Source organism: Dermacentor variabilis, chromosome 11 (assembly GCF_050947875.1).
Source record: "Dermacentor variabilis isolate Ectoservices chromosome 11, ASM5094787v1, whole genome shotgun sequence".
In the NCBI taxonomy this organism is placed as follows: Eukaryota; Metazoa; Arthropoda; class Arachnida; order Ixodida; family Ixodidae; genus Dermacentor; species Dermacentor variabilis.
The window spans coordinates 15,756,839-15,770,543 of NC_134578.1; the positions used below are offsets into that span (position 1 = coordinate 15,756,839).

Consider the following 13,705-nt stretch of genomic DNA (forward strand, 5'->3'; position numbering starts at 1 on the left):
TCAGAAGTTTGTATGTTCCATGGTGGCCCAGTACAGTCTGAGTAATCTTGAAACAAAATGGAGTGTACAGTCGAACGCCTTTATAACGAAGTGCGGTGTATAGCCGAATGCCTCAATAACGAAATACATGGGACCTTAAAAATCCTTCATTGTACAAGTAACTTCGCTCTAAAGATTATGCATTGCACTGCTCCAAATAGAACAGGATGAGGCCCTTTACTAAATATGAATTCAATATATTTACTGAAAGAAGGTGCTAATAATTCATTCTGCACAATCTGTTGCACGAAAACTTCTAAGAGCAGCTGAGGTTATAGCACTGAGGACCACAGCACGCTCCTTGGCAAAACCAGAGTAACACAATGTACAGCAGCAGAATGTTGAATGCCCACATTGGCTAGTTTGTCAAATTATTTGTTTGTTTGTAGGCTCTCAATAACTTCTGCCTTACACTCAACCTTTGCTTTCTTGTCGCCCTTGACGGTTCGGACGTCGTCATAGGTCGTCTGTTCCAAGCAGATCATTGTCATTAACCGCAATGCATTCACAAGGCATCAAATTTGATGCTCTGTTGCAATAAGTGGCATATGTCGTGAACAATTCCTGGAGATACACAGCAGCATAGGAATGTTCACTTCTAACGACACGCGTATTAAGTGCGTCTCAACAGTGCTAGCACTGACTGCAGCTCAGTGGCTGCTGAGGATTGAAGTGGTGGTGCTGCTTCCGTAAAATCCCGAGATGCCCCACCCCCGGAAGACAACATACCCACTTTTGTGGCATGATTTTCTAGTTTTTCAAGAACACCTATAGATAACCCACCCTTGACAATACCATTCCTGGCATTCCTAACCCTCAGGGAGCCGACCAGCCGGATCTTTTGAAGGTGTTTTTCGCCCTCAGCGTTCCAGGTGTGATTTTTCAATTGCAATACCATTCATAAACACCATTCACAACATAAATTGCATACCATTCATATTTTTGTAATTTACAAACTGCGAAAATATTTAGTTCGCTTACTATTACGATTCTTGTTTATTGCAGTATTCTCCCTCTTTCTTTTTCTTGTTTCCGTTCTGTGTTTTGCAGGTGCTGTGCTTGCGGCGTGCAAGTTAGGCCTAGCAGCAAACTTTACCTCATAGTGTCACTTCTGTGCTCGAGCGCTCGCGTTTGTATCTTATCGGCTCTAAGATTTCTTACACTATGCATCAGAAGACGAAGAGCTTCATGAGTGGCTTCCTTTCGGCGGTCCCCCCTTCCACTGCCCTGCTAACCACGTCGAACATGGTGCGTGAGGAGGTTGTCGACCTTTTGTTTGAAAGTGACAATAACTGTTCGTTTACCGTTTTTGAGAACAAATGAATTCAGTGCTAATCAACGTGCGCTCATTCTTTGGCTGCTATACATTTTTCAACTCTTTTTTACTGCACACTGCAAGTTATCCCACCTCACATTTTCACTCGATTTTCTCTCGATTTTAGGTGGGCCATTTCTCTGGATTTTACGGTATGTGCGTTCCTTGTAAAGCAACAATTAAGCCATTGGAGGCAACTTAATTCCTTCATAGTACAGGTAAATTCATTGTAGTGGTCACAACAGATACGAAAGATAGAAACTAGGCCAAATCGTAGTGGAGGCAGTCATTATAAAGGCATTGACTGTAGTTCATATATCTTAGCTGTAAGATTTTCAAAATTTGTATCAGCTGAAAAGCTTGTACCAGCTGTGACCATGTCATTAAAATTTGTGAGACTTTACTTCTGATAAGCAAGAACTTCAAAGCGACCAAAAATTGAAGCGACATTCAATGTTGCAAGAATGGTCAGCAGAAGTTTTAAAGACAAAATAGAGTATGGCCAAAAATTTAAAAGCAAGAGAAAAGGCAGGCCTGGCAATGTGCCTAAAAACAGCACAGATTCAGAGAAAGAAATAAATTGAGAAAGACAACACACCTTAGAAGCCAGGTTGCCTATCGTGTCCAGAGCCACTTGGCGCAATGTAGACCAACGACTCAGGGCCGACAACATGACAAACCTGCAGGAACAGTGAATTTCTTGGTTATAGTAGCACACTAGCAAACACATCACACAATGTTCTACTGTGGTTGCCTTGACGACAAGACCTCTTGTACAAATGTCAGCCTTAGCATGGAGAACCTGTCTTCATCAGAATTGCCCCGAGAAAGGCATTCACTGTACAATGGGCAACAGTGGTTTTTGTCGCCCTTCATATGAGTCTACCGTTTCATCTCGTTACCCACCCAAGATCCGACTGTGTCTAAAGCCAGCATAAGGTGTGGTGGTAGCATTTTACTTGTTAATGTTTAATACATATGCTCTGCATCTTCAACCTAATTTACGTCCATTGCAGGAAGAAGGCCTCTCCCAGCGATCTCCAATTAGCCCTGTTTTACATCGGCAAGCTCCATCTGATGCCTGCAAATTTCCTAATTTCATCATAGTACCCAATTCTATACCTACATCGTCTTTGACTGCATTATACCCCGTTATCTGCTGTTTGCATTACGTCCTTTGAATTTTAGGCCGAGCCAAACGAAACTGCAGAGACAAACCTGATGAACGTCCGGTTCTTTGCCAAAATGACAGCATTGCGCTCTTCAAACGAGAGGTTGTGGAATATCAGTGCAATCTGCAGAAAGGACAGTCAATCTTCATTAAGGAAGTGTTTGCAGCAGCAACGTTAACAAAGCTACATAAGTATCAAAAAGGCACGAAATAGCATCACGTGAGACCATGAATGCCTTTTGATGCACAGAAAACTGCACAACACCACCAGAAGACACTGTTTTTCACTACTCAAACCTAAAAAAAAAAAGTTGTCAAATGTGCATCAAATGTTGGTGGGAAGCAGTTTTCATAGAGAAAATTTGAGTCTTTAGTTATGAAAAGTAAAATGGAATAACTCAAAACAATAATAGGTTTGACAGGTTGAAGTCAAACAGTTCTGAACACCGAGCTAACATTTTTTTTCTTAAATATAATCAAATGAAAAAGCTGCATAGAGAAGACTTTTGCATTTTGTGTGCTGCCCCCTGATGACACACAAATGTGCTAAATGGATTGGATTGACTTTCAGACACTGCATCATGCTGCGGCCAGAAGACCAAATTAAATCTGCTTAGCATGGCTTAAAACTTAAGACTTCTAAAGAGTTCATGATGTTTTAAGGATTTTTCAAGAATCACGACTTTACACATCAGCATTCCCCACTCTCAAAACATGACAAGAAATTTGAATCAGCTCAACGATGCAGGCTTGGACCAATACACTCCAAAAAACACTAGAATGTCTTGCTGCAGTAATTAAGTAGACAGATAATGAATCCAAAAAAGAAAAAACCATAGTGCTAAATTCACATACTATTTGACAAGTGTGGTTGAAAGGATCTCCCACATCTACTGCCATGGCCATGAGACACGCTGGTTAACACCCAACAGTTGTTTCTAGTACACACATTCATTCACAAATACCCATGAAAGTGAACAAAGAGGAGGCAGCTACTGCTGCAGCTCTAATGGTAGAGCATCACAGGCATCATGCGGAGGTTGTAGGTTAGGCTCCCCCCAGCAGCAGACTGTCTTCTTGAGAACATTTTTTCCCCTTTTCCTTAAGAATATGAAGCTTACTGCAAATTTAACCAGCATTCATAATTAGGTTTACATTTCAGTTAAGAAACAGTTCATTTTTCCTATGCTTTCCTGAGCTTCACAGTGTTGTTGATAAAAATAAGAGTCCCTATATTCCCCCCGTTCTTCAAGTTCATGCATCATGAAAAAAATGTCAAAGCATTTGAAAGTTATAAAAAGAACTCACCCTTAACACTCTTTGGCCTTCTATACTCCGTGTTCCTACTTCATAATTTAAGTTAAAAAGCTCATCTTCTTCGTCTTTGCTACCTGCAATGACCAACGGCAAAAAAAGAAAGAAAAAACGCCAAGTGTTAAGCACCTGCCAGCTGGGCTGCAGCTGGTTTAAAACACACTAGCCAAGATAGAGTCGTAACCGACCTTTGCCGATATTAAATAAGGCTATCGTCTCGGCGTCTAAATTGTCCTCCCAGAAACGCTCCATCCGCCGGCCCTCTACCCCCTGCCAGCTCTCCAGCATCATGGGCCGCAGCGTCGGGTCATCTGCGTGCAGGCAAAAGCAAAGGCGTCAATGACACGACAGAATGAGACGTGAAATTTTTTCTCATACCAATACATCAGCAAACAATACACTGACATAGAGCCACATGATTACCAACCTTTAGCTTTCACCATGCTACCACCATTGCATTCCTCCATAATCCATCATTCATTTGGAGCCACATTATGCAAGGATTCTTTTCCTTCTATTCCATTCAGTTCTTATCCCCTGTCCTAGCTAGTGGCTGACGATGGCTATCATTAGCACATGGTGTCATGCCAACGAATGAAAAAGGACAGAACTCATACAAAATATGGCACCTAGCAAATTGCCATTTCAGTTATAACATTACTGAAAACTTTACACTACCGCTCGTTTCCATAAACTCGTTTGACAAGGCATCTCTTTATAATTCCAATGACGCTACATTTGCTTTGAACAATAACTTTACAAGGGCTCGAATAACATATTTGCATTTTTCTAACCAAAAGAAATATGCTATCCCCAAAAGTGGACAAGCAAGGGAAACGTGGACAGCAGATCCCCCTTCCGCTAAGTACTATAACTAATCTCTTTTTTTGAATACTACCAGTTCACCTTAATCTTTGCACCTGTCTCTGCTTCTTGGCACTAGGTGGACAGTGAGCTACGTATATACAGAGAAATGTAAGTCCACTTATGCCAAGAATCACAGTTGTTGCCCTTAAAAGACATATCCACTATCAAAATGATGGCTTCAGTCTGAAGCATGCCCTTGTAAATATTTTGGAATAACCTACCCAATACTTAAAAATTGTCCCTGTCATTCAATGCATTAAAAAACATTCATAATCACCCGTATCATATTTATGTCCACTCCAGGATGAAGGCCTCCCACAGCCCATCTTCAATTTAGTACCTTTGTTTTGTTCCAGCTGAGGCAACGGCAATTAGATAACACAAGGCCTGTTCACCCAGATACATATACTGCTAAGAACGGCCCGCTGACGTGCAAGTTTTGCCAGCCAGTTGCGATAGTGGCGTCAAACTTTTTTCTGGAAGGCCGCCGCAACCCTCTAGCCACGGCGTCACTAAGTTGACTGTGTCCGGAGGACACTATGCGTGTCCTCAACTCTCCGTCGCAGGAGCCGAGATGAGTTCGACGAAGCAGGCTTTGTGCCGAAACACGACACTGCCTACCCGGTCTGCCGCAAGCGGGAGAGTCCCCGAGGGAACATAGTTCGAGGCCCCTTCCAACGCGCCGTTCAAGACGCAAGACAATGGGCAACCGGCCGCGCTGCGGGAGTCAGCTCGGGGAATAAAAGGCACCTTTCCTGACGTAAGCCCCGAGTTCTACGAAGTCCGTCTGACGTCGGTTGAGGAGAGTGAACCTGTGTGGAAGTGTGTGTGTGTAATCCCTCGCGCAGAGAGGCTAGTTGTTTACGATGACTGGTCGAGCATTTCCCTCACCTTGGTATCGAGGGAGGACCAAGTGTTTATAAAGCGCTGTTGTGCGGCCGCTCTCTCTCGCAGTCATGCTAGACTGTTGAACTGCAACATCCTGATGTAGATACTGTAAATAAACCCATATTCCTCGCTCTCGATGAGAAGCAGTCCTTCCCTTCAACAACGTCCTCAGCACGGAAAAGTTGGACAACGGCATGGGCCAGCTACCTTCCAATTCATGACAGACTCCAATTCTTGACAACTGATTACGAGCGATGGGATTGAGCCCCCAATCCTTACAATACGTCATGCTACCTGATCTGATTGCCACAGAACCTAAAGGGGATGACCTGATCTGATTGCCACAGAACCTAAAGGGGATGCTACCAAGTTAGCCGTGGCAACTGTGACATCACTGCCTTTGCCACGCCGGGCTTGGCAATGGAAATTTCAGGCCTCAGCATGACGTCATAAAGCAGATGAGTATAGTTAGAGGGGCTTGTTGGTACGACATATAACTGTGTGCTGCGTGCGCCAGATGCGCTGTGTCTGTCAGATGTGCCTTTCTGTTGTCCTTGTCGTTCAGCTTGCATTAAAACAAAATAAGATATGCCATAAAGCAGTGTACAGTATTTGTGCTACTTAGATGGCGTTGGCTGTGGCGTTGGCTCAGGTCCATCTTAGGCCTGAGAATTTTATCATTTCGACACACTACCTAGTTTTCTGCCGTTTTTGACTGTGCTTCCTTTCCCTTGGATCGCAATCTGCAATTCTAACAGGCCACCAGTTATCTGCCCTACGCATTACAAGTCCTGCCCAACTCCCAATACTTCCTCTAGTGTCAACTAGAATATCGGCTCTCTCAACTGAAATATCAGGACATCTTTCATTCTATGATTTGCTGCACTGTCCTTACCATCTCCTCAGGCTCCTTTACCAACATCCAAGTTCCTGCCCCCTATGTTAGTAGCAGTAGAATGCAATGACTCCATGCTTTCCTTTCTAAGGATAGCAGTAAGCTGCCGGTGATGAGTTGGTACAAATGCCCACCCTTTGCAACAATATATAAAGTTGTAAACCAGGCTAGTGTTCCCAAGACGGCTCTCACCTGCCGGGAAGAGCCCCGCCTGTGCCAGCAGGAGGTCGATGAGCCGGGGCATGCGGTCCATCTTGAGGCTGTGCCGCCCCTCGTTGGAGAGGAGGGTGCACACGTTGAGCGTAAGCGCTTCCTCGTTGGGCAGGCCGCTCAGGAGGGACATGCAGAGCTTGCTGTACTCCGGCGACGGGCCCGGGCAGGGCGCAAGGCCCAGGACGAGCCGCTGGCTCTCTGCACACGCACACACACACACGCAGGCAAGACAACTCAAGCAGAGATGATTGGTCAAGTGGGTTGGCCATAGTGACATATATGTATGACCCGATTCGTGAACACACCTGCCCTTAAACTATTACACGTACAGTAACGGCGTGGGACAAGCTGCCCGGTGATGCTGGAATTATTGTGTCAAGAAAATATGTTTACTACATCCTGTAGACAGCATTTTATATACACAAGTTGTTTCACTTTTGGTGACGACATTCTTGCTTATTTGTATTCTTGACGTTTACACAGTATCACTTTATCTATAGTTTTCCTCTACCTGCATTGTGTATTGTTATTTCACCTCTGGGTGTAATAATCTCGAATGGTGCTGTGGGTAATGAAATAAATAAATAATATTCTTCTATGGCTTTGAAATTTTAAATATAGTACTGTCAAATTAAATTACAATAAAACCTTGTTAATTTAATTTCATGACACAGAAAAAATGTCTAAATTAACCAAACAGAATAATCGAGGGCATCCAGACAAGCAGCAAATGATTAATACGTCAACATGTTTTTATTTAGTGAATGAATGAGCAAATCCTGTTTCTATTTCGCACAAAATCAGCGCAGAAGCTGCAATTATCATTCCTTGACTCATTGCCTCACGCAGGCGCAATTGAGGGCTTGTGAATTCCTTTGCAGCATGGCCGCGGCATGCACCTGGTGCTGAAGACAAACAGCCAACGCCCGCACAGAGTACAGGCGACTACGGTTCCCTGCAACAAGTGCAGACGGAACCACGGTGGCTATTGACGCGATTGTGAACGCTGACTGAGGTGTTGAAGGCATGCGGCCAACGCACTCACCAAGTCGAGGCAACTGCCAATCCCTGCAATAAGTGCAGACAAAACCGAGGTCGCTATCAACGCGATCATGAGGTGCTGCAGGCACGTGGCCGAACACGCACCGAGTCGAGGCGACTACCGTTCCCTCCAACAAGTGCGGACGAAACCGCGATCCCTATCGACGCGATAGTGAGGTGCTGAAGGCACACGGCCGCCGAACGCACCGAGTCGAGGCGACTACCGTTCCCTCCAACAAGTGCGGACGAAACCGCGATCCCTATCGACGCGATAGTGAGGTGCTGAAGGCACACGGCCGCCCAACGCACCGAGACGGGCGACTACCGTTCCCTGCAACAAGTGCGGACGAAACCGCGATCCCTATCGACGCGATAGTGAGGTGCTGAAGGCACACGGCCGCCGAACGCACCGAGGCGGGCGACTACCGTTCCTTGCAACAAGTGCGGACCAAACCGATCGCTATCGACGCGATTGTGAGGTGCTGAAGGCACACGGCCGCCGAAAGCACCGAGTCGGGCGACTACCGTTCCCTGCAACAAGTGCGGACGAAACCGCGATCCCTATCGACGCGATAGTGAGGTGCTGAAGGCACACGGCCGCCGAACGCACCGAGTCGAGGCGACTACCGTTCCCTGCAACAAGTGCGGACCAAACCGATCGCTATCGACGCGATTGTGAGGTGCTGAAGGCACACGGCCGCCGAACGCACCGAGTCGAGGCGACTACCGTTCCCTCCAACAAGTGCGGACGAAACCGCGATCCCTATCGACGCGATTGTGAGGTGCTGAAGGCACACGGCCGCCGAACGCACCGAGTCGGGTGACTACCGTTCCCTGCAACAAGCGCGGACGAAACCGATCGCTATCGACGCGATAGTGAGGTGCTGAAGGCACACGGCCGCCGAACGCACCAAGTCGGGCGACTACCGTTCCCTGCAACAAGTGCGGACGAAACCGCGATCCCTATCGACGCGATAGTGAGGTGCTGAAGGCACACGGCCGCCGAACGCACCGAGTCGGGCGACTACCGTTCCCTGCAACAAGTGCGGACGAAACCGATCGCTATCGACGCGATTGTGAGGTGCTGAAGGCACACGGCCGCCCAACGCACCGAGTCGGGCGACTACCGTTCCCTGCAACAAGTGCGGACGAAACCGATCGCTATCGACGCGATTGTGAGGTGCTGAAGGCACGCGGCCGCCGAACGCATCGAGTCGAGGCGACTACCGTTCCCTGCAACACGTGCGGACGAAACTGCGATCGCTATCGACGCGATTGTGAGGTGCTGAAGGCACACGGCCGCCGAACGCACCGAGTCGGGCGACTACCGTTCCCTGCAACAAGTGCGGACGAAACCGCGATCCCTATCGACGCGATAGTGAGGTGCTGAAGGCACACGGCCGCCGAACGCACCGAGTCGGGCGACTACCGTTCCCTGCAACAAGTGCGGACGAAACCGCGATCCCTATCGACGCGATAGTGAGGTGCTGAAGGCACACGGCCGCCGAACGCACCGAGTCGGGCGACTACCGTTCCCTGCAACACGTGCGGACGAAACTGCGATCGCTATCGACGCGATTGTGAGGTGCTGAAGGCACACGGCCACTGAACGCACCGAGTCGGGCGACTACCGTTCCCTGCAATAAGTGCGGACCAAACCGATCGCTATCGACGCGATTGTGAGGTGCTGAAGGCACACGGCCGCCGAACGCACCGAGTCGGGCGACTACCGTTCCCTGCAACAAGTGCGGACGAAACCGCGATCCCTATCGACGCGATAGTGAGGTGCTGAAGGCACACGGCCGCCAGACGCACCGAGTCGAGGCGACTACCGCTCCCTCCAACAAGTGCGGACGAAACCGCGATCCCTATCGACGCGATTGTGAGGTGCTGAAGGCACACGGCCGCCGAACGCACCGAGTCGGGCGACTACCGTTCCCTGCAACAAGTGCGGACGAAACCGCGATCCCTATCGACGCGATAGTGAGGTGCTGAAGGCACACGGCCGCCGAACGCACCGAGTCGGGCGACTACCGTTCCCTGCAACAAGTGCGGACGAAACCGATCGCTATCGACGCGATTGTGAGGTGCTGAAGGCACACGGCCGCCGAACGCACCGAGACGGGCGACTACCGTTCCCCGCAACAAGTGCGGACGAAACCGCGATCCCTATCGACGCGATAGTGAGGTGCTGAAGGCACACGGCCGCCGAACGCACCGAGTCGGGCGACTACCGTTTCTTGCAACAAGTGCGGACGAAACTGCGATCGCTATCGACGCGATTGTGAGGTGCTGAAGGCACACGGCCACTGAACGCACCGAGTCGGGCGACTACCGTTCCCTGCAACAAGTGCGGACCAAACCGATCGCTATCGACGCGATTGTGAGGTGCTGAAGGCACACGGCCGCCGAACGCACCGAGTCGGGCGACTACCGTTCCCTGCAACAAGTGCGGACGAAACCGCGATCCCTATCGACGCGATAGTGAGGTGCTGAAGGCACACGGCCGCCAGACGCACCGAGTCGAGGCGACTACCGCTCCCTCCAACAAGTGCGGACGAAACCGCGATCCCTATCGACGCGATTGTGAGGTGCTGAAGGCACACGGCCGCCGAACGCACCGAGTCGGGCGACTACCGTTCCCTGGAACAAGTGCGGACGAAACCGATCGCTATCGACGCGATTGTGAGGTGCTGAAGGCACACGGCCGCCCAACGCACCGAGTCGGGCGACTATCGTTCCCTGCAACAAGTGCGGACGAAACCGCGATCCCTATCGACGCGATAGTGAGGTGCTGAAGGCACGCGGCCGCCGAACGCACCGAGACGGGCGACTACCGTTCCCTGCAACAAGTGCGGACGAAACCGCGATCCCTATCGACGCGATAGTGAGGTGCTGAAGGCACACGGCCGCCGAACGCACCGAGTCGGGCGACTACCGTTTCTTGCAACAAGTGCGGACGAAACCGATCGCTATCGACGCGATTGTGAGGTGCTGAAGGCACACGGCCGCCGAACGCACCGAGTCGGGCGACTACCGTTTCTTGCAACAAGTGCGGACGAAACTGCGATCGCTATCGACGCGATTGTGAGGTGCTGAAGGCACACGGCCACTGAACGCACCGAGTCGGGCGACTACCGTTCCCTGCAACAAGTGCGGACCAAACCGATCGCTATCGACGCGATTGTGAGGTGCTGAAGGCACACGGCCGCCGAACGCACCGAGTCGGGCGACTACCGTTCCCTGCAACAAGTGCGGACGAAACCGCGATCCCTATCGACGCGATTGTGAGGTGCTGAAGGCACACGGCCGCCAGACGCACCGAGTCGAGGCGACTACCGCTCCCTCCAACAAGTGCGGACGAAACCGCGATCCCTATCGACGCGATTGTGAGGTGCTGAAGGCACACGGCCGCCGAACGCACCGAGTCGGGCGACTACCGTTCCCTGGAACAAGTGCGGACGAAACCGATCGCTATCGACGCGATTGTGAGGTGCTGAAGGCACACGGCCGCCCAACGCACCGAGTCGGGCGACTATCGTTCCCTGCAACAAGTGCGGACGAAACCGCGATCCCTATCGACGCGATAGTGAGGTGCTGAAGGCACGCGGCCGCCGAACGCACCGAGACGGGCGACTACCGTTCCCTGCAACAAGTGCGGACGAAACCGCGATCCCTATCGACGCGATAGTGAGGTGCTGAAGGCACACGGCCGCCGAACGCACCGAGTAGGGCGACTACCGTTTCTTGCAACAAGTGCGGACGAAACTGCGATCGCTATCGACGCGATTGTGAGGTGCTGAAGGCACACGGCCGCCGAACGCACCGAGACGGGCGACTACCGTTCCCTGCAACAAGTGCGGACGAAACCGCGATCCCTATCGACGCGATAGTGAGGTGCTGAAGGCACACGGCCGCCGAACGCACCGAGTCGGGCGACTACCGTTCCCTGGAACAAGTGCAGACGAAACCGATCGCTATCGACGCGATTGTGAGGTGCTGAAGGCACACGGCCGCCCAACGCACCGAGTCTGGCGACTACCGTTCCCTGCAACAAGTGCGGACGAAACCGCGATCCCTATCGACGCGATAGTGAGGTGCTGAAGGCACACGGCCGCCGAACGCACAGAGTCGGGCGACTACCGTTCCCTGCAACAAGTGCGGACGAAACCGCGATCCCTATCGACGCGATAGTGAGGTGCTGAAGGCACGCGGACGCCGAACGCATCGAGTCGAGGCGACTACCGTTCCCTGGAACAAGTGCAGACGAAACCGATCGCTATCGACGCGATTGTGAGGTGCTGAAGGCACACGGCCGCCCAACGCACCGAGTCAGGCGACTACCGTTCCCTGCAACAAGTGCCGACGAAACCGCCATCCCTATCGACGCGATAGTGAGGTGCTGAAGGCACACGGCCGCCGAACGCACCGAGTCGGGCGACTACCGTTCCCTGCAACAAGTGCGGACGAAACCGCGATCCGTATCGACGCGATAGTGAGGTGCTGAAGGCACGCGGCCGCCGAACGCATCGAGTCGAGGCGACTACCGTTCCCTGCAACACGTGCGGACGAAACTGCGATCGCTATCGGCGCGATTGTGAGGTGCTGAAGGCACACGGCCGCCGAACGCACCGAGTCGGGCGACTACCGTTCCCTGCAACAAGTGCGGACGAAACCGCGATCCCTATCGACGCGATAGTGAGGTGCTGAAGGCACGCGGCCGCCGAACGCACCGAGTCGGGCGACTACCGTTCCCTGCAACAAGTGCGGACGAAACCGATCGCTATCGACGCGATTGTGAGGTGCTGAAGGCACGCGGCCGCCGAACGCACCGAGTCGGGCGACTACCGTTCCCTGCAACACGTGCGGACGAAACCGATCGCTATCGACGCGATTGTGAGGTGCTGAAGGCACACGGCCGCCGAACGCACCGAGTCGAGGCAACTACCGTTCCTTGCAACAAGTGCGGACGAAACTGCGATCGCTATCGACGCGATTGTGAGGTGCTGAAGGCACACGGCCGCCGAACGCACCGAGTCGGGCGACTACCGTTCCCTGCAACAAGTGCGGACCAAACCGATCGCTATCGACGCGATTGTGAGGTGCTGAAGGCACGCGGCCGCCGAACGCATCGAGTCGAGGCGACTACCGTTCCCTGCAACACGTGCGGACGAAACTGCGATCGCTATCGACGCGATTGTGAGGTGCTGAAGGCACACGGCCGCCGAACGCACCGAGTCGGGCGACTACCGTTCCCTGCAACAAGTGCGGACGAAACCGCGATCCCTATCGACGCGATAGTGAGGTGCTGAAGGCACACGGCCGCCGAACGCACCGAGTCGGGCGACTACCGTTCCCTGCAACAAGTGCGGACGAAACCGATCGCTATCGACGCGATTGTGAGGTGCTGAAGGCACACGGCCGCCGAACGCACCGAGTCGGGCGACTACCGTTCCCTGCAACAAGTGCGGACGAAACCGCGATCCCTATCGACGCGATAGTGAGGTGCTGAAGGCACGCGGCCGCCGAACGCACCGAGTCGGGCGACTACCGTTCCCTGCAACACGTGCGGACGAAACCGATCGCTATCGACGCGATTGTGAGGTGCTGAAGGCACACGGCCGCCGAACGCACCGAGTCGAGGCGACTACCGTTCCCTGGAACAAGTGCAGACGAAACCGATCGCTATCGACGCGATTGTGAGGTGCTGAAGGCACACGGCCGCCCAACGCACCGAGTCTGGCGACTACCGTTCCCTGCAACAAGTGCGGACGAAACCGCGATCCCTATCGACGCGATAGTGAGGTGCTGAAGGCACACGGCCGCCGAACGCACAGAGTCGGGCGACTACCGTTCCCTGCAACAAGTGCGGACGAAACCGCGATCCTATCGACGCGATAGTGAGGTGCTGAAGGCACGCGGACGCCGAACGCATCGAGTCGAGGCGACTACCGTTCCCTGG

The 13,705-nt window shown here is 52.0% G+C and overlaps 1 protein-coding gene across 1 annotated transcript in view; it reads right to left on the minus strand.

Moving 5' to 3' along the window:
* Bap170 (Brahma associated protein 170kD) overlaps window positions 1-13,705 on the minus strand; it is a 106,600-nt gene that overhangs the window by 39,723 nt on the left and 53,172 nt on the right. The window contains exons 5-9 of the mRNA XM_075674251.1: window positions 6,682-6,900; window positions 4,028-4,150; window positions 3,834-3,916; window positions 2,573-2,649; window positions 1,953-2,034 (exon numbers count right to left, since the gene is read on the minus strand). Of these exons, the coding sequence (XP_075530366.1) occupies window positions 1,953-2,034; window positions 2,573-2,649; window positions 3,834-3,916; window positions 4,028-4,150; window positions 6,682-6,900 (584 nt within the window). The remainder of the gene's footprint in view (window positions 1-1,952; window positions 2,035-2,572; window positions 2,650-3,833; window positions 3,917-4,027; window positions 4,151-6,681; window positions 6,901-13,705) is intronic.